General features: G+C 43.8%; 1 protein-coding gene across 2 annotated transcripts in view; it reads left to right on the plus strand.

The window, feature by feature from the left end:
* The first annotated feature begins 3,120 nt into the window (after positions 1 to 3,120).
* LOC124037614 (non-muscle caldesmon-like) overlaps positions 3,121 to 21,663 on the plus strand; it is a 43,279-nt gene continuing 24,736 nt past the window's right edge. Inside the window, exons 1-2 of one of the 2 annotated variants that reach the window (XM_046352488.1) lie at positions 3,121 to 3,531; positions 12,491 to 12,643. In XM_046352488.1, coding sequence (XP_046208444.1) covers positions 3,473 to 3,531; positions 12,491 to 12,643 — 212 coding nt within the window. In that variant the 5' untranslated portion in view covers positions 3,121 to 3,472. Of the gene's footprint in view, positions 3,532 to 12,490; positions 12,644 to 14,491; positions 14,743 to 21,663 lie in introns of those variants that run through there. The other variant, XM_046352489.1, reaches the window with a different exon arrangement.

A 21,663-nucleotide genomic window follows, 5' to 3' on the forward strand; every position in this document is an offset into this window, starting at 1 on the left:
CCAGTGTCATGGCCAGGTAGTGTCTTACACTTATGGGACTGTTTATTCTGTGTGTCTGGGATATGACCCGTGGGATATGACCAGTGGGATACGACCAGTGGCATACGACCAGTGGCATAAGACCCGTGGGATACGACCAGTGGGATACGACCAGTGGGAAAAGACCAGTGGGATAAGACCAGTGGGATACGACCAGTCGGATTCGACCACCGGGATAAGACCAGTGGGATACGACCAGCGGGATTGGACAAGCGGGATTGGACAAGCGGGATAGGACCAGCGGGATTGGACCAGCGGGATAGGACCAGCGGGATAGGACCAGCGGTATACGACCAGCGGTATACGACCAGCGGTATACGACCACTGGGATAAGACCACTGGGATAAGACCAGTTGGATACGACCAGCGGTATACGACCAGCGGTATACGACCAGCGGTATACGACCACTGGGATAAGACCAGTTGGATAAAACCAGCGGTATACGACCAGCGGTATACGACCAGAGCTGTGTTCAAACATGATCAGAAATCGTTCAAATACTTTGAACATTTGCTATAGCATGCCCACAAGGCCAGATGGGCTGTGTTTCACATTTTGGGACTATTCCATTGGTTGATCAAGCCAGGGTAACTTAATCAAGCCGAGATAAAGTACTTACAATTATTATTATTTCAAATAGTATTTGAACCCAGGTTTAGATACAACCAGTGTTCAGGTCAGTGAGGGTGTTAAACCCAGGTTTAGATACAACTAGTCTTCAGGTCAGTGAGGGTGTTAAACCCAGGTTTAGATACAACCTGTCAGGACCCGGTTACGAACCCGGGTCTCCGGAGTGAGAAACAGTCACTTAACCAACTGAGCCACGAATAGTCAGCAGAACCCAGAAGATGAGGCAGACACAGCAGTACTTGAGACAGTGTATTTAATGAAGTAAAAAAGTGAAGTCCTTCAGGAAAACATGTAACTCCACAACCTCAAAAGGAATTCCACAAGAACAAAGGTAATCCTCCAAGACAAAAAGGTAAATCCACAAGGTGGAAGGTATAGCATAAAAAGCCTCAAAAGATACTCAAAAAATAAATAAACAAGAACAAAAAACAGAATTCCACAAGAGAGTCCACCGGGATCAACAAGAGTACACAGAATACTAGGGCTGGGTGCTAACATACAAACACAGAGCAAATAACTGAGGAAAACTAAGGGTTTAAATACAATCAGGGGAAACGAGGCACAGGTGCAAATAATAATGGGGATCAAGGGAAAACAAAAGGTCAAAAAGCACAATGGGGGCATCTAGTGACCAAAAACCGGAACAACCCTGGCCAAATCCTGACACAACCAGTGTTCAGGTCAGTGGGGGTGTCAAACCCAGGTTTAGATACAACCAGTGTTCAGGTCAGTGAGGGTGTTAAACCCAGGTTTAAATACAACCAGTCTTCAGGTCAGTGAGGGTGTTAAACCCAGGTTTAGATACAACCAGTGTTCAGGTCAGTGAGGGTGTTAAACCCAGGTTTAGATACAACCAGTGTTCAGGTCAGTGAGGGTGTTAAACCCAGGTTTAGATACAACCAGTGTTCAGGTCAGTGAGGGTCCATAAAGTATTTGATTTGGTTTGGGTTGTTCTACATGTCCACCGCTGTTCCCCTGCTGCTGTGAGCAGCTTCTCCTGATGAGGGGGGTGGGACGGTGGGAGGGCCAATCTATGTCGGGCTCTGACAGGCTGAGTACTCCCTTTGTCCGACGTGTCACAGAGAGAGTCTCAGCAGCACAGGAGGCGTGAGTGGTGGGCGGCTTCGCCATGGTAACGGCAGTGACTATGCCGTCGCCCTGGTGACAGTGTACTTTGGCGGGAGGGGGGGGGGGGTATGAGAGGCTGAACAGAAAAGGAAAGTGTGTTTGTCTGTGTGTGTCGAGTGGGTTGTGATTGTTCTTCCGTTGGGGCCTGAAAAAAAGTGCACATTCTCATAAAATGGAAAGTCCATATAGGAACTATAAATCATGTTATAAAGTTTGAATAGTGTAAGACTGACGCTATGCTACCACTTGTCTGCTGACGCTATGCTACCACTTGTCTGCTGACGCTATGCTACCACTTGTCCGCTGACGCTGTGCTACCACTTGTCTGCTGACGCTATGCTACCACTTGTCTGCTGACGCTGTGCTACCACTTGTCTGCTGACGCTGTGCTACCACTTGTCTGCTGACGCTATGCTACCACTTGTCTGCTGACGCTGTGCTACCACTTGTCTGCTGACGCTGTGCTACCACTTGTCTGCTGACGCTATGCTACCACTTGTCTGCTGACGCTATGCTACCACTTGTCTGCTGACGCTATGCTACCACTTGTCTGCTGACGCTGTGCTACCACTTGTCTGCTGACGCTGTGCTACCACTTGTCTGCTGACGCTATGCTACCACTTGTCTGCTGACGCTATGCTACCACTTGTCTGCTGACGCTATGCTTGTCATTTGTCCCACACACTGAATACACAGGAGACTCCCCAATGACCTGTTGTTGCATGTTCAGAATATTCCCTGATAGTTTTCCAAGAAAACTGAACTTTGTCATGTATCTTCTACCTTCCAGACAGGCTGGAAAGGAACATAAACAGTAGGACCACCAAAGTGACACACAGTACTTCTCCAAATGCCACATGCCTCTAAATAAATCATATTTGAGAAAACGAAATGTGTTCATTCAAAATGTTTTTACTACTTTATGATTGGTAAATAAAACTGAACCTACTCAATATTTTTTTTGACTGATTATTGGTAATTTGAGGTAGTGTGAACAGGACAAGCATTTAATATATGTGTAGGACCATGAAGTGTTGTTTGTTCCCAAACACATATATCTCAATTGTTTTCTTCATCTTTTCTAATCTGAATGAAGATTGAGATGTAGGGAGTGGATGGGCCCGGGGGACAGACAGAGGGACAGGGGGTATTAGGGGTCTGGATTGGAGGATGTTGGGTGGGGGTATCATCTTACATCTCCCCCAGGGAAAGCCACATGATCCTGCAGAACGGGTAAGGGAGGAAAAAAGATATTGGGCTACGGTCTGAGCACTCAATAAGAACCACATGTAGCAGAGAGGAAGAGGAGGAGGAGAGAGGGCGAGAGGAGGAGAGTGAGGGGGGCAGTAACTAAAGTCTGTCTCTGTGAGAGGAAAGAGAGTGCTGCTCTGAGCTTTCCTCACATTTTCAACAGGCTACGTGGGGGCCAGCATCTAAGAGACGAGGGAGACCTGGGGGTGTGTGTCTGTGTGGCTAGGTCAGAAAGTGTATGTGCCTTCTCGTCTGAGGGACAAAAGAGGAGTACAGAGATCTGTCCTATAGAAACCTCATCACTGGCCGTTGGGCTCAGGACTGGAAAAGACAGAGAGGTTCTGTCATTCTGTCGGAGGAAGAGGAGCTACACTTGTGATATTTTGATTCCAATAAAGAGGGTCAGAAGAGGAGAAAGGAGACATGTCACATGCTATCCTGAGAAGAAACTCCAGCAAGCAAGGTTTGCAGAACCTCTTGAAGTGAGTAAAAACATTAAACCCGTTTTTGGAGTAGAGATAGTTAAGTATGCTGTTTTTCAGGTATGCTCGAGAAAAAAGTGCTCAACTCTAGTAAATTGAGTCACAGCACTATGTTTGTAGCCTGCTAGAGTCCATTGCGTACCATAGCACGGCATATCGTACACTATACCGTGGTATGACGCAACTTTTAATTGAGGAACCACTGTATGTTAAACCATGCTAAACCATGTAGCCATATATCCCCAGTTCTGGCTAGCCAGCCTCTCTTTAGTGAACATGTTTGTCAGATCGAGCACCAGAGAGATGGATCAGTATACTGTAGATGTTGGTCAGAGGTAGAGCCCACAGCAGCTTCCACAAATGTTCTCAGAGTAGGAGTGCTGATCTAGGATCAGCACACTTTTGCCTTCTATATCATAATGACTAAGAGGGGGGACCTGATCCTAAATCTGCACTGTCCACTGCCCTGGGTCTTATCACTGTTGACAACACAACCTGGACAGGGACTGGGACTGAAGTTAATCAAATACCACCACTGACTGTTTCCTTGTTGAGATTCAATGGCCACATGGGCAGTCTGTGGTTGTATTTGATTAACGTTTATAGAAAAAATATGGATTTCAGCAAACAAAGAAAGGCAAGCAACTTCAGAGGACAAACATAGGACAAACATTTTCCTAATAAAACATTTGTGAAGTATTGACCTTGGGCGAATCGATGTAGTCAGAGCTAGATTTCACAAAGACTAGTCTCGTCTCCAGTGAAGTTGGTGAAGTTCATCAGAAACTTCCTTCAGTTTTGTCAGCTAGGACTGAAGCACCACCACCACGCTTCTGACACCACAGACAGACTTTTACATCAGATCTCCTTGGTTGTTTGTTTTTCCTCTCGAAGACTCTGGGGGACAGGGAGGGAGAAAAAGAGAGAGAGAGGGACAGAGATAGGAATAAGAAAGAGAGAGAGAGAGAGAGAGTTGGACAGAGATAGGGAATAAGAGAGAGAGAGATAAAAAGAGAAAGAAAGAAAGAAATATTATGAGATTGGTGCCCCAGGCTTTCGCTTCTGACTGAAACTGAGGCAAATTGGGGCTGTGAACTGTGTGAAAGGTGACAGGGGTGACATGGGCCACTCCCTTGTGAAAAGGGGCCGCTTACGGGTGGCGGCATGTTAGGTATTTCTCTTTATTTGACATTTCCTTTCCCCCAGTGTTACTCTGAGGGAGAGAGCCAGTAGTGAAAGTAAAGTGTAGGTGGTCTGTAAACCGATAGCCTCCATTTAGTGCAGGTCCAGAAATCACTCAACATTCAGATTCAGAGTGTTTAATAGTCACATGGTCAGGGTTGCAGGTGTGATTGCAGGGCACAGTGGAAGTCTTAGGCTTCCAGCATCAACTCGCAAGACTAGTGAAATAAAATAATGAAAATGGTAATAAACAATAGAAATATAAATATCGCTATAACATAAAGGGGGGGAGGGGTAATTACACAATTAAAATACGAGAGACATGACATAACATAGATTCCATCTATCGAGACCCATTTCAGTCTAATTTCCAAACAGCGGATCAGTCGATCCAGAGCCTTCCCTGATTGATCAAACACAGAACGCTGTTTGGGAAAGGGACCTTAAGACACTTCAACTGTCATGATTAACAAAATAATAAGTGAAAGAGAGTAAATGAATGCAGAATTCAGTCTTCACTGAGAATTGTCTATTCAGAGTGTTCCAGTTTTGTCAATGGGAGAAGAAAGACAGGCTTGAGGATTTCCGATGGAGCAGAGCAGGTGTGGTTTATGAAACAGCTGAGAGTTGAGGCTTAGGCACTCAGAGGGTGTGGAACGTTAGGAGGTGGGTAGAAGGCACTTTATCCAATGTCTTTAAGGAACATAAATACTATACAGCCAGGCCTGGGGGGGAAGCATCAAAACTGTGTTCCCACGAGACACTTGGGCTAATCCTCAGTGCAGATGTGGAGAAGTGGAGAGAGATGGATGACATCAGCTTCAGACAGACACTTCTCCATCCCAACCTTAGTGTCAGATAATGCCAAACCTCTCACACGCTTGTCTACATGTTCTGTTGCCCAAGATTTTTTATCAAGTGAGTCCCATCCCATCATTAGAAAGTATATGACAATGCCAAACCCTTGGAAGTATTTATTATTTCTTTACTGTAACAAAAATATGGTTTACAGTTTGTTCATGATCCTTCATCCTCTTGATTAAATGTTATGTTGCCTCAGATTTACTATTAAGTGAGTCAGAAATACTGACTCAAATTTGAATCTTATTGTTGGTGAAAAGCACCCTTACACTAAGCAGTGAAACTGTCCCAAACTTCAGCTTCTACCAAGAGGAGGTATTCACAGGAAAACCACATTAAAACCTCCAAGAGCGCTGTGTCGATACCAATAAAAGCAAACAGAACACAAATGGAAACAATCTCAGAAAAAGCTGTGGCCTCTAAACACGTTTTATCTGATGTTGTGCCATTCATCAGAATGGGTCAAGGAAAGAATGTGAGGTGGATCTGTTTTGAATGAAGTCAGAGAGAGAGACATATATAGAGACAGAGAGAGACAGGGAGAAACATGGAGAGAGAAAGAGAGTGAGAGAGATGGAGTGAGAAAAGAGAGGGTGAGAGAGTGAGAGCGAGAAAGAGAGAGAGAAAGAGACAGAGCTTTTCTCTTTTCTGTCTTCCTCATCTCTGATCCTCCATCACTCAGAGGTTTGTGATGAGATCATTCACAAGGCATCCAGGGAAGCGTCAAGCAGAGCAAGCCTGTCTGTTTTGTGCACCCTTCTGCTAGCCTGCATTAATGCACACACTCATACTACAGACCCACCCCACCTTGGCCTGTTCACCCCTATGCTAGCCTGCGTCTATATTATCTATATGTAGACTTTGTGTACATGTATATTTTGTCTATTGCAGGCAGCACCATTTCGCAAAGATACATTCTGGGTATATTAAAATGTCCTTGACGAATAAAGGCAATTCTGATTCTGATCAATACAGGCACATGAATACTACAGATCCACCCACCTCAGCCTGTGACCTCGGTGGATTAGGTGTTCTCTCTGTTTTACGATAGGGGGGAGAGAGAAGAGACAGGGGAATGTGGTGGGCTTTGCTAGTTGAGTGAAAAGGCAATGTACTCTGTCTATGTCCCAAATGGGACCCTGTTCCCTATATAGTAAACAATGTTTGACCAAGGTTCTCCGTTGCCCTTTCCCCCGTGTGCCTTACCAAAGGTTGTCGGCTTTTGGAGGGCAACAGGGGAAAGCAAACACCCAGGTGTTTCCCTCTCCACAGATCACTCTCTTTAGAGCAGGAAGGGAAAGAGGTGATAGACAGACTGGCTTTCTGACAGTTATCTCTCCTGCCTTGGTCAGTTAAGATCCTATAGGTTAAGATAGACTCAGTGGTGGATGGATTTTATCTCTATCGGTCTCACCATGGACTTAAAACCATCAAATCCCACACAGTGAGATAAGATGGTGCAAATCGATTCACCAGACCTGCTCATTGAACAGCTGTATCAGGGTATTCCATGCAGTTGAGACCAACGGCGCATTAAGACGCTTTATGTTGGTGTTTTGCTTTATTTTGTCAGTTACCTGTGTGTAATGAGCTTTGACTAAACCCCGTAGGTAAACAAACCAAAAGGAGTCTGGTGTTCCCAGACTGTAGTAAATGAGCTGTGCTCCATTTGGGCTCTGCACGGGGGGGCCAGTCGAGAGCCATAACATGGCGATTAGTGATTACTGTCTACTCTACTGGCTTACAGGGGGAGCCCAGGCAGGCCTGTGTCCATGGCAGCCAGAGCAGGCTAGTGGGATGAGCTATAGGAGGACAGGGTCATTGTAATGGCTAGAATGGAATAAATGGAACAGTCAAACTTGGTTTCCCTATTTGATGTGTTTGATATCGTTCCATTTATTCAATTCCAGCCATTACAATGAGCCTGGCCTCCTATATCTCCTCTCACCAGCCTCCTCTGATGGCAATGCAGTCAGATTGCCTGGCAGTCACCTCCATGGTCATAGTTCATCCTCCCCAGGTGGCCGTGTGTAAACGTCTGCCATAAACATGTTGCGTTTCACTGAAAATGACCAGCCATTTTGGAATGACTGGAAAGTGTCATGATGATGTGGCATTCATAGTAGACTTTCATTCGTTTGAGTAGAGACACATAAGGCTACAGCTGACTTGGTTTTAATCTGTAGTTCAAGTTAGTTCATGGCAGTGTGAATTGGCAAAAGCTCCTCTCAGTTAGTGACTTGTTCACTCGATTCTTGGAAAAGTAATCTCCTCAGTATCGTCAACAACATAGTATTGTGTCTGGCTGATGTAATGGCGTCCACATAGCAACTGTTCTAACTTGTTTCATGACAACCATGACATCATCCTGGACATTTTTCACAGCCCCCTCTCTTCAGTTTCTGTCTGTTTGGCTTTTAATAGAGGAAGGACACCATGTTATTATATAATCGTTCAGCGAGTAGCGAAGAGCTAAACAAGTGTTCTGAACCTTTCTAACTTTAAGATAATAATGACTGTTGTTTCCTGTGAAATACTTACTTTCTTACCTAATGCATCTCTAGTCAAGTATTACGTACAATGGTCAAGCAAAGGGTGTGTGTGTGTGTGTGTGTGTGTGTGTGTGTGTGTGTGTGTGTGTGTGTGTGTGTGTGTGTGTGTGTGTGTGTGTGTGTGTGTGTGTGTGTGTGTGTGTGTGTGTGTGTGTGTGTGTGTGTGTGTGTGTGTGTGTGTGTGTGTGTGTGTGTGTGTGTGTGTGTGTACATGTAAATGCTACACAACAGAAGGAATATATGGCTCGGTCATAATTCTGGCTCTAATTTTCACAGTGTGGCAGGAAACCCGGTGTGTCACAGTGAGATGTTAGGGGTCACCTCTCTTCCTGTACTCCATTGATCTTTGTGATCTCCGGGTGGCCAGTCAATCATCTTTAACAGCCAGGTGTCAAACCTAACAAGGGAGTCAGAGATGGAGAATGAACTACCAGAGGGGTTCACATTTTGTTCCATAATCATTCCAACCCTCAGAGCATTTGAAGGCTTTATTGCTGAGGTAGATCATGTCATTAACTTCCAGAGCAAAATTCACTCGGGCTGCCTGCAACCCGCACTTTGCTAACCAAGTACAGTACATTATCATGAAACATGGTTATTGCTTGTGATCCCCTGACTGCTGTTTAGACTGTCAAACTTCTCCCAATATCTGAACCTCCAGTCTGAAACCCAGGAGTGGCCCTTTTTCTGTTAAGTTTGTTGGTGGCCTATGCTCTAGGAGGAATAAAATCCCTCAGTAAGTAAGATTTGGTATGGTCCCTCAGATCCTCAACAAGTTCTATAGCTGCACCATCGAGAGCATCTTGACTGGCTGCATCACCGCCTGGTATGGCAACTGCACCGCCCTTGACTACAGAGGGTGGTGAGGATGGCCCAGTACAGAGCCTTCAGAAAGTATTCACACCCTTTGACTTTGTCCACATTTTGTTGTGTTACAGCCTGAATTTCAAATGGATTCAATTGAGACTTTGTGTCACTGGCCTACACACAAAACAGATATTGAATATCCCTTTGAGCATGGCAAAGTGATTAATTACACTTTGGATGGTGTATCAATACACCAAGTCACTACAAAGATACAGGCGCCCTTCCTAACTCAGTTGCCGGAGACGAAGGTACTCAGGGATTTTATCATGGTGACTTTACAACAGTTACAGAGTTTAATGGCTGTGATAGGAGAAAACTGAGGATGGATCAACAATATTGTAGTTACTCCACAATACTAACCTAATTGAAAAGAAGGAAGCTTGTACAGGATATATATTCCAAAACTGTAAAGCCCTTAAAGTAAACCTGAAAAAAATGTGGCAAAGAAATTAACTTTATGTCCTGATACAAAGCATTGTTTGTGGCAAATCCAAAGCAACACACAACTGAGTACCCCTCTTCATATTTTCAAACATGGGATGGCTGCATCATGTTATGGTTCTGCTTGTCATAAGTTTATTTGGGCGGATAAAAATAAAGCACAGGTAAAATCCTAGAGGAAAATCTGGTTCAGTCTGCTTTCCACCAGACACCGGGAGACAAATGGATCTTCCAGGAGGACAACAACCTAAAACACAAGGCCAAATATAGACTGGACTGGAGTTGCTTACCAAGATGACATTGAATGTTCCTGGCTGACCTAGTTATAGTTTTGACTTAAATCAGCTTGAAAATATATGGCAAGACTTGAAAATGGCTGTCTAGCAATGATCAACAACCAATTTGACAGAGCTTGAAGAATTTTTGCAAATATGGTACAATTCAGGTGTGCAAAGCTCTCAGAAACTTTCCCAGAAAAACTCACAGCAAGTAATCACTGCCAAATGTGACTAATCTATTGCGTACTTATCTAATGAATATATATGAATGTTTATTTTCCATGAATTTTATACAAATGTTAGAAATGTTCTTCCACTTTGACATTACATAGTATTTTGTGTAGATCGTTGACAAAAAATTGCAATAAATTTGAATCCCACTTTGTAAAAAACATTTTTTTTTTGGGGGGGGGGGTTTGGGGGGTATGAATACTTCTTGAAGGCACTGTACATAGCTACCTCAAATACCTCGTACCCCTGAACATTGATATGGTATTGGTACTCCTTGTATATAGCTTCATTCTTGTGTGGTATATTTCCTCATGTGTTTTTCACTTTCTTATTTAACTCTGCATTGTTGGGAAAGAGCTTGTAAATAAGCATTTCACTGTATTCAGTGCATGTGATAAATAAAATGTGATTTGATAAGTAAATAAGTCTGTCAGAAAGGTGAAGCATCTGGCAGTTCCCACTCCAAGAACTCTGCTAATCACACTCCCCTGTGACACACAACACCGACCCATCTGGTCTGGAGAGGCAGTTGTCTGTTTGTTTTCAGTTTTGTGTGGAGACAACAGTGGCATGCTCAGGCTTGCTCTAGTGTGAATTTACAAAGGGGAACAACAGCCCCAAATAAATCCACTTAACAGTCTAACTGTCGGAATCTGGCTCTTTGGCCCTGCGGCTTTTGAACATTATTTAGAGGAAGTCGAGATTAGATGTCGTTACAATTGTCAGGAAAGGCAACATAAGCCGCAATGTAAACCAGATTCTTTGGCGTGTCTTTCCTCACTGCTATCCCCCCCCACCTCCCACGGTTGCAGATCCAGAAGACAAACGGGGTGAGAAAATGGGTCTCTTAGATTAGGTTTAAACAAGGACAGATTTAGACAGTGAGTGAAAGAGGATGACAACGAAATAAAGGCCATCGATAATCCAGTCACCAACAGATTAATGACATCATCATCTGAGTCAAGACGTTTGACTGGTGCCAAGAATGAGATAATCCCATAATGCAAATGAAAGGGAAAAGAATGATAGGTATAAGAAGTTAAGTCTGACTGCCACATCCTCTAATACCATACCAAATAGGATGGTGTGCCTGCGTTCTTGTCTCCACAATGGTTGTGTTGTGTCAACATTTTTGAGGAGACAAAGTCAAAAATGATCCTTTGTGTCTCAATTGACATATCAAATGAGTTTATACATCAGTTTTAAAACCCGTCCATGAAGTCGCCTTTGTGAAACCATGGCAATACTTCCTGGTTCATCCATCAGTCAGTGGTGTTGGGCACTTGGTTATCAGCTCATTTTCCCCTGGCCACCAGTTCTGATTGTGAAGGAAACCAACATTGAAAATAGTGGAACGTATCTGGGTAACCTAGATCCAGCTGTGCTCTGACCCTTTCACCCCCCCCCTTTTCCTTTCACAAAAATACCCTGTGATTAGTGGTGGGGGTGTGGGGTGTGATTTTACGGACCATCCCACCTTCATGGACCTATATATGCGGTGTTGTGAAAGGGAGAGTCACTGAAGCAGAAGGCCCCAGGTGGTGGTAACACAAACGCCCCGGGGCCTGGGACACATTAGGGCCCTATTAGTGACCTGAGACTGCCTTAATTGACCCAGAAGCCGAATGCATGTGAGTGTTGTCATTTGACACCCTGACACACAGATGGAACCTATTGACCAGGCAGTTCTCCTGCATTCACCCTTATAGGCTCATACCATGGCCCTCGCTAGCTACACAGCAGAGACGTACAGCAGACAAGTCTGTAAGTGCTGTAAACTATCTGCTCATTACATTGAAAAATAGATGTCTTGAACTTCCTACATTTACTCTGAGGCGAGTACCATGACCCCTTCGTTACAAAACAGATAAACAGTTCAGCCGACAAGTCCATAGGTGCTGTGGAATCTGCTCTTCATAAGTACAGAAAACTAGATGTCATGCACTTCCAGGAAACATTTAAATGTCTACATTAGTGAGGATGCACTTTGAACCCTTTTTGAATCCCAAGGGGAGTTTGGTTTGGTCTGACGTGGAGAAAGTGGTTTACACTTTTGTGATAAACGTGTTGTTGCAGTAAAATGCAAACATGAGTAGAACCACATGTGTGTGTGTATGTTTACTAGTGAGATAAACACAGGGGGATGCAGTAGAATTTCTGATGTTCTGTTGGGATGTCATCGCTCATCCGTGACAAGCTGAATGCTAGGAGGTCTGAGGCAGATGTTCTCCTGGCAATCTCCCTTCTCCAGGAATTAACAGGCCATTGTTTAGAAACATCTTCTTGGGAGAGCCCAGGACGATGACTCATGGGATCCAACCATGTCGGGCACAAAAAACTCAAAGACCCATGGGGGTGAAAAGCATTTCTCAGTAAGGTTCTAAAGCTATAGTCTGGGATTTTGAAAGCTGTTCAATGGTCATTACAATTCTTACTATATTTCTTCCTTAGCCTCATCTCTCAAGTGGAGGTGACCCATTTTGTTATTTGACAAATCACAGACTGTAGCTTTAAACAAATATCTTCACCCCGTCTCTCGCCCCACAGAATAACCACCCAGAGGAGCGTGGAGGATGCAGAGGAGGTGGAGCGAGAGCGTCGGCGGAGGGCCCGGGAGTCCTTCCGCAGTATGGGCAGCAGCAGTACCTTGGGCCCTGGAGGCCCCTCACTGGACAATGGGGCCTTGGCGGAGGATGGCCTGTAAGTACCCAAGTACTATACTATGACTCATCAAGCATGATAATGGTGTTATTGAACCTTGTAGATCAGGCATGACTCATCTCCTATCAACCCTGTCCCACAACCAAACATTACTCACAGGGTTGGGCTGAATTCTGAATTCAAAGTGAAGACAGTCAATTCAGGAAACAAACTAAAATTACAATTCAATTATCAAAAAAATGGCATTTATATTCAATGTCTTCTCAGTGAACTGAAAAGTAGAAACTATTGATTTCAAAATGATTTCAAAATGATTTACATTTCTGAATGTTAAATTCAAATCACTTCTTAATAAATTGTCTGCCTTCAATTTGAACGGAGCCCAACCTTGTGACCCACTCATTCATGTCACATCTCCCACATCCAAACTACAGTTTGTTTCTATTATGTTGTGTCTTGTGCTGAAGCAGCTGATATAATTATTTATATAAAGGGCTGTTTGTCAGATTTCCTGGCTGTGGAGCCAGGTAGTGTAGTGGTTAAGAGTGTTGGGCCAGTAATTGAATGGTCAGTGGTTCAATTCCTGAGCTGATGAGGTGAAGAATCTGTCAATGTACCCCTTGAGCAAGGCTCTTAACCCTAAATGCTTATGTAAGTTGCTCTGGATAAGAGTATCTGCTAAATTACTAAAATGCAATAATACCATGGGAGTTCTACTGGGATAGTTACTTCCCCTTGTTTGCTATACATTCAGTTGTTTATGGGTTTGCTCCACTATCCTGAGGATGTGTGGTTACAAAAAAACACATATTTCCACTAATCTCCACATGCCTCCTTTTCTCTCTCTCTCTCTCTCTCTCTCTCTCTCTCTCTCTCTCTCTCGCTCTCTCCCTCTCTCTTTCTCTCCCTCACACGCTCATTCTCTCACTCTATTCTCTCTCTCTCTCTCTACCTTACTGGTTGATTCACTCTCTCCATGCAAAGAAGAACACACAGCTGCATTTCTCATTACAGCAGCTTGGAAGAATGTTTACGACAGAGCGTCTTGGGAAACTACTACTATCATGGCCTTTAACTGACACACTTTCTCCAAAGGGGAGAAGAAAGAACAAAAACAGCCCTAGATCATGACAATGCCTCCACGTTTTTAAACGTGAGTGACTTGACATGAGGTAAAGTCACTACACTCAGTGTAGTCTGTAATTTATGATTGATCATAAAACAGGCATAGTAACATTTTCAAACTGTTTCAAGGACTCCCTGTTTCCTCTTTATCCCTAAGGGGGATAAATTATAAATGATACAGTCGAATAATAGTTCAGAAGACCAAACGTCAAAACAACCGTAAACACTGGTTTGGGGTTTGCTGTTATTTGATCTCTGTGTCGTTGACTGTGTACTGCTCTCTCAACAATGTAATTGCCAGCCGAGATTCAGACCAGGTTCCTTCCTCTTTGTTTTCAAAGTCATTACAGTAACATGACATTTCAGAGCCATTACACAAATATTCCTTTCCAACAGGTGCCTGTGGTTTGTTACCAGAGAGCTTTTGGTGTCAGAACTAACCACTTCAAAACAACATCTGCATGACTAAACACCTGAAGAATCCAACCACCACAATTACTGCTCATTATTCCTAATTGTCCATTAAATATATGTTAATATATATATATATATAAACTACCATCTGGAAACATCAATTTACTTTAGTAAAACCTACTTAATTATAATTTCTGCCCAATGACCACTGATCTTCTTGAAATCTAGCTGGGTAGATAGCCAATGAGCTGAGGTAAACGCCAGTATGTGATGGTTATGGGTTGGACCACCATCCCTTGTTTGTAAACACACGCGTAACAAACTTCATTCTCGCCATTGACCACAGGTAACGCTTATTACGCACAGCAGCGTTTTGGAAAGTAGTATTTTGGAAAGTGTTTTTTCAACGATTTCATTGAAGACATCATGGCGAATAAATCAGGAAAAGCGAAGTCCAAGTCTATAATCTGATTTGCACCAGATTATAGAAGAGATTGATCGGGAAAGTGAGACAGATTTTATGTTTGAGGAATATTTGAGTGTTATGATTCAAACATTGAGGAGCTGTTTCTGCAAGGACAGGACGTACTTCTGGACGGGTAAGTGCTAATGCCGTTTTATGAAATATAAATATATATATATATTTTTGCAATGTCCCCTCTACTCCTGCCTCCAGTGGTGTTCATATGCCACAGTTCATTACTGCAGGCATGACTGTGCCTCAAGGCCAAAAGGGCACAGCATGGAGGAGTCGTTGTGGTCTGTGTCACATGAAGTCCCCCATCACCTGCACCACTTGTTCAGTTTTCCTCTGCTTTACATCAGAAAGAGACTGCTATGGGACATGGCACAGGCAGCAAAATATTGTGTAGAGGATTTCCAAACGGTCTACCTCTGTTGTATATAGTTATAGGTCATTTCACCAATTCAGCCACTTGGGTACATTTGGGCAACTTGTGTGGGACACCTGGGTGACTTCATGCTAAATGTCATGTAGCTCACCCATTTCTGAAGTTATCAGTCTGAAACTTTGCACACCTACAGTTGCCCTCTTGTGTTATCCATCACAATTATATCCATCCTATCTGACTGTGTGGCTATTCTAGTACATGTGAAAGATGATACTACAACAATAAAAAACAGAAAACGTATGCTCTTTCTTTCTCTTTTCTTCCACCAGATCTACTGTGTTATAATTTCCTACATTCAATTAACATTTCTACAAACTTCAGAATGTTTCCATTCAAATGATACCAGGAATATGAATATCCTTGCCTCTGGGGCTGAGCTACAGGCAGTTAGATCAGGGTATGTCTTCAGGTGGAAATTGAGAACAAGGGATGCAGTCATAAATAGTCAAATAGTCTGTGGTAAACAAGTAAATGTCCTGTGATCATGTTGTATGAAAGCATGTTGTATGAAAGCATGTTGTATGAAAGCACGACAGTGTGTTAGTCTAGAGGCAGGTGTTGTGGTGAGGACAGAAAGGATGTGATGAATGGGCACTCGACATGTCTTCTGTTCTGTATGGACCACAGCCACGTCAATATTGACCAACTTCTGGGAACGGGAGAACAGTGGTCACTGCTGCACTTTCAGTAAAGTGGTCATCAAAAAATGTGGGTAGGACAAGAGGATTTTTCAGCTTTTTCCATCAGCAAATTAATTCAAAACGTGGTAATGGCATAGTAATCCTTGCCCTGTAAGGGTAGAAAACCAAAGTGTCCTATGGTATGCTAAGAAAATGATTTCTGTGAATGTTGACTTGATGCCAGGTGATAAAATGTGTGTTACTCACTGCACATATAAACTAGACTGGTTTGAAATGCTCCAAAAATCTCCAAGTCCTCCAAGACAGTAAATACTGAACACAATCCCAGAATTAGGTTGTTTGAAATGGCTTGTTTTCCCAGTGGAGTAGACATAGATTTGGAGGGAGTGTTTGCATTGTTACTTGTCACATACATACATACCTATGTGAGAATGCTGTTCATCGACTACAGCTCGGCATTCAACACCATAGCACCCTCCAAGCTCGTCATCAAGCTCGAGACCCTGGGCCTCGACCCCGCCCTGTGCAACTGGGTATTGGACTTCCTGACGGGCTGCCCCCAGGTGGTGAGGGTAGGCAACAATATTTCCACCCCGCTGATCCTCAACACTGGGGCCCCACAAGGGTGCGTTCTGAGCCCTCTCCTGTACTCCCTGTTCACCCACGACTGCGTGGCCACGCACGCCTCCAACTCAATCATCAAGTTTGCGGACGACACAACAGTGGTAGGCTTGATTACCAACAACGACGAGACGGCCTACAGGGAGGAGGTGAGGGCCCTCGGAGTGTGGTGTCAGGAAAATAACCTCACACTCAACGTCAACAAAACTAAGGAGATGATTGTGGACTTCAGGAAACAGCAGAGGGAACTCCCCCCTATCCACATCGATGGAACAGTAGTGGAGAGGGTAGCTAGTTTTAAGTTCCTCGGCATACACATCACAGACAAACTGAATTGGTCCACTCACACTGACAGCGTCGTGAAGAAGGCGCAGCAGCGCCTATTCAAACTCAGGAGGCTGAAGAAATTCGGCTTGTCACCAAAGGCACTCACAAACTTCTACAGATGCACAATCGAGAGCATCCTGGCGGGCTGTATCACCGCCTGGTACGGCAACTGCTCCGCCCTCAACCGTAAGGCTCTCCAGAGGGTAGTGAGGACTGCACAACGCATCACCGGGGGCAAACAACCTGCCCTCCAGGACACCTACACCACCCGTTGTTACAGGAAGGCCATAAAGATCATCAAGGACATCAACCACCCGAACCACTGCCTGTTCACCCCGCTATCATCCAGAAGGCGAGGTCAGTACAGGTGCATCAAAGCTGGGACCGAGAGACTGAAAAACAGCTTCTATCTCAAGGCCATCAGACTGTTAAACAGCCACCACTAACATTGAGTGGCTGCTGCCAACACACTGTCATTGACACTGACCCAACTCCAGCCATTTTAATAATGGGAATTGATGGGAAATTATGTAAATATATCACTAGCCACTTTAAACAATGCTACCTTATATAATGTTACTTACCCTACATTATTCATCTCATATGCATACGTATATACTGTACTCTACATCATCGACTGCATCCTTATGTAATACATGTATCACTAGCCACTTTAACTATGCCACTTTGTTTACTTTGTCTACACACTCATCTCATATGTATATACTGTACTCGATACCATCTACTGTATGCTGCTCTGTACCGTCACTCATTCATATATCCTTATGTACATATTCCTTATCCCCTTACACTGTGTATAAGACAGTAGTTTTGGAATTGTTAGTTAGATTACTTGTTGGTTATCACTGCATTGTCGGAACTAGAAGCACAAGCATTTCGCTACACTCACATTAACATCTGCTAACCATGTGTATGTGACAAATAAAATTTGATTTGATTTGATTTGATTTGACTTACATATATGTCACCCTTTTGTCAACTTGTCCGCTAATAATATTCCAGTTAGAAACTATAAACACAGGAGAGGAGAGCTGTTAGTGGCCTGTGTTTACTCAGCATAGGGCTTTACCACTCAGTAATGTGACTGAGTCTGTAATACAGTACCTACATGTTTCAAACAGACCGCCATAGTCCCTGTGCCCAAGAACGCCAAAGTAACCTGTCTAAATGACTACCACCCCTTAGCACTCATGTCTGTAGACATGAAGTGCTTTGAAAGGCTGGTCATGGCTCACATCAACACCATCATCCCAGAAATCCTAGACCCACTAGACTTTGCAGGATCAACAGATTTCCCACCTGGACAAAAGGAACACCTACATGAGAACGCTGTTAGTTGACTACAGCTCAGCATTCAACACCATCGTGCCCTCAAAGCTCATCACTAAGCGAAGGACTATACACCTCCCTCTGCAAATGGATCCTGGACTTCCTGACGGGCTGCCCCCAGGTGACAAGGGTTGGCAACCCCACATCTGCCACGCTGATCCTCAACACGAGGGCCCCTCAGGGGTGCCTGCTTAATCCCCTCCTGTACTCCCTGTTCACCCATGACTGCGTGGCTACACATAACTCCAACACCATCATTAAGTTTCCTGACGACACAACGGTGGTAGGCCTGATCACTGACAATGATGAGACAGCCGACAGGGAGGAGGTCAGGGACCTGGCAGTGTGGTGCCAGGACAACAACCTCTACCTCAATGTGAGCAAGACAAAGGAGCTGATCGTGGACAACAGGAAAAGGAGAGCTGAGCACACCCCCATTCACATCGACAGGGCTGTAGTGGAACGGGTCGAGAGCTTCAAGTTCCTTTGTGTCCACATCGTCAACAAACTGTGATGGTCCAAACACCCCCAAAAAGTTGTGAAAAGGGCATGACAACGCCTATTCCCCCTCAGGAGACTGAAAACATCTGGGTCCTCAAATCCTCCAAATGTTCAACAGCTGCATCATAAAGAGCATCCTAACCTGTTGCATCACTGCTTGGTATGGCAACTGCTCGGCATCCGACCACAAGGCGCTACAGAGGGTAATGCGTACGGCCCAGTACATCACTGGCGCCAAGCTTCCTGCCATCCAGGACCTCTATACCAGGCGGTGTCAGAGGTAGGCCCTAAAAAGACTCCATCCAAGTCATAGACTGTTCCCTTTGCTACTGCACGGAAAGCGGTACTGGAGTACCAAATCTGGGACCAAAAGGCTCCTTAACAGGTTTTACCTCCAAGCCATAAGACTGCTGAACAGTTTATCAAATGGATACTATTTGCATTGATCTCCTTTTTCCGCTGCTGCTACTCGCTGTTTATTATCTATGCATAGTCACCTTACCTTATGTATTACCCTGGTTAGAAACAAGTATTGAGTTTATTTGTTATAATTAATTGGTATTAGATTTAAAAGGTGATTTAATTGCTCCCATACTATAATGTTGTTAATGCATTTCTTCTGAATAAATATTTCTTTAATGTATAAGTGAATAGGTTGGATTTCTTATAAGTTTAAGTTTTGACCAATAAAGTCGCTTGTTAAGCTGTGGCCAATGGGGGAGTTGATCTGGTTAACGGGAGGCCTGGGGGAAAAGAGAGGGAGAGAGACGTTGAGAAAAGGATGAACGTTACATTATGACCGTTGGTGAAGAAGAATTATACAAAAATATGATAAAAATAGAACCAAACCCAAACCTACTGAGTTATGAAGGGATTTTACAAGAGAGTTGTTATAATTGTTAAGTGTTAAGCAAGCTTGAAATAATTTGGACATGGGTTGTGCACGACTCATTGGGGTTTATTATTATTTATTTATTTTCCATGTGGTGCTTTGAAAATGTAATAATACACATCTTGGACCTTATGTATGTTGCCTTGGTGGAGTCATTTACTGTTTCAATTTAACTTAATGCATGGGAAAGCATATTCTTATACAATAACAAAAATATATAATCATTACATCCAAAGTTAACACCCTATTTGTCATCACCTTAGAGAGTTTACAGCAGGGATTCTTATTGGAGATGTCCTTCTCACCTAACATCCTGTGTTGTTGAGATACTCTACGTAACTTAATATCATAAGAGTCAAATTCGAGCCTGGTGTGAGAGGGTTACATACATATTACCTAAATGTACCCCCACACGTTGACTCTGTACCGGTACCGGTACCCCCTGTATATTGCCTCGTTATTGCCTCGTTATCGACCATGGCCTAGTAGTCCTCACCCAGAACCCAGACAACGAAAATCACCTGCCTCTGATTAAGAACCGCCTCAAGGCAATCATAGACTTTCCTAGACAACCCTACTCAGCCACAATCCCAATACCTACTAAAACCCCAATACAAAAACACACCACAAAATAAACCCATGTCACACCCTGGCCTGACCAAATAAAGGAAGAAAATCATACATACTTCGACCAGGGCGTGACACTACCATGGTCCCCAGATGACTGTCTACCATATTCCTCACAATACTATCTACCATGGTCCCCATATTACTGTCTATCATATTCCTCACAATACTGTCTACCATGGTCCCCATATTACTGTCTACCATATTCCTCACAATACTATCTACTATGGTCCCCGGATTGCTGTCTATCATGGTCCCCACATTACTGCCTAGCATAGTCCCCAGATTACTGTCTACCATGGTCCTCACAATACTGTCTACAATGGTCCCCACATTACTGTTTACCATGGTCCCCACATTACTGTCTACCATGTTCCTCACAATACTGTCTACCATGGTCCCCACATTAGGCTCCACCTCATTCCCTGCAGTTAATCACCGGCTCTTAAGCACTTGTTACAGAAATCACTTAATGTCGGTTGACGGAAGCTTGCTGCTCTCGACTTCCAGGTGCCAGTTAATTTGTCCAGCTGTGTTGTCTCTGGTTATCTGGGTCTCTATAAGACCTGTTGTCCTCGTAAGCCCCTTGTCTGTCTGTCTCTCTCTTCCCTGGTATCACTGTGTATCTTTTATGCTAAAAGAACCCAGGGCTGATTCAGTGTTCCTGCCAGCTCTAATCTCAGTTAATGTTGTTCTTACTTCAGCCCACAGTTCCTCACCACTCCTCTCCCAACCCAAGTGTTTATTTGGTGAAATCAGGTGTCAACCGCCTACCATCTCACCACACACACGCGCACACACACATACACACGTTAGCTTGCGACAGTGGCTGTAGAGGAGAAACAGCAACACCAGAGCCAGTCTACAAGCTGTTCCAGCTGTTTCCCTGTGTTGTGTGTGTTTCGATCTGTGCCTGATGATGTTCATAGACAGGCTCAGCAGCAGCTCCACTCGCTGGGCTGCTGGGAGATGGCTTTGTTAGCTGTGTGTGAACCACGTCCGCTCTCCCCAACACTGTAGTTGACATATATTGTAGACTTTACTATAGAACCCATGTTTTACACATGTAATAAAACCCATGTTAGCATTTAGTTGGACAGTGTATACCATGTACATACTAATACAACTAATAAAACTCATGTTTGACACATACTATAGAACCAACAATGACCCATACCATAGAACCCATGTTGACCCATACTATAGAACCAACTTTGACCCATACTATAGAACCAACAATGACCCATACCATAGAACCCATGTTGACCCATCTATGGAACCCATGTTGACCCATACTATAGAACCAACATTGACCCATACTATAGAACCAACTTTGACCCATACTATAGAACCCATGTTGACCTGTACTATAGAACCCATATTATAGAACCTATGTTGAACCATACTATAGAACCCATGTTGACCCATACTATAGAACCCATAATGACCCATATTGTAGAACCCATGTTGACCCATACTACAGAACCATTGTTTGGCACTTTGGGATGTTTCACACCAGCCAAAACACCTCTTCGGTGGTCATATTAGGAAGCTTTAGTCCTCTCTCTACTAGAGGTCGACCGATTAATCAGAATTGCCGATTAATTAGGGCCGATTTCTAGTTTTCATAACAATCGGAAATTGGTATTT

Source organism: Oncorhynchus gorbuscha, linkage group LG06 (assembly GCF_021184085.1).
Source record: "Oncorhynchus gorbuscha isolate QuinsamMale2020 ecotype Even-year linkage group LG06, OgorEven_v1.0, whole genome shotgun sequence".
NCBI classification, from domain to species: Eukaryota; Metazoa; Chordata; class Actinopteri; order Salmoniformes; family Salmonidae; genus Oncorhynchus; species Oncorhynchus gorbuscha.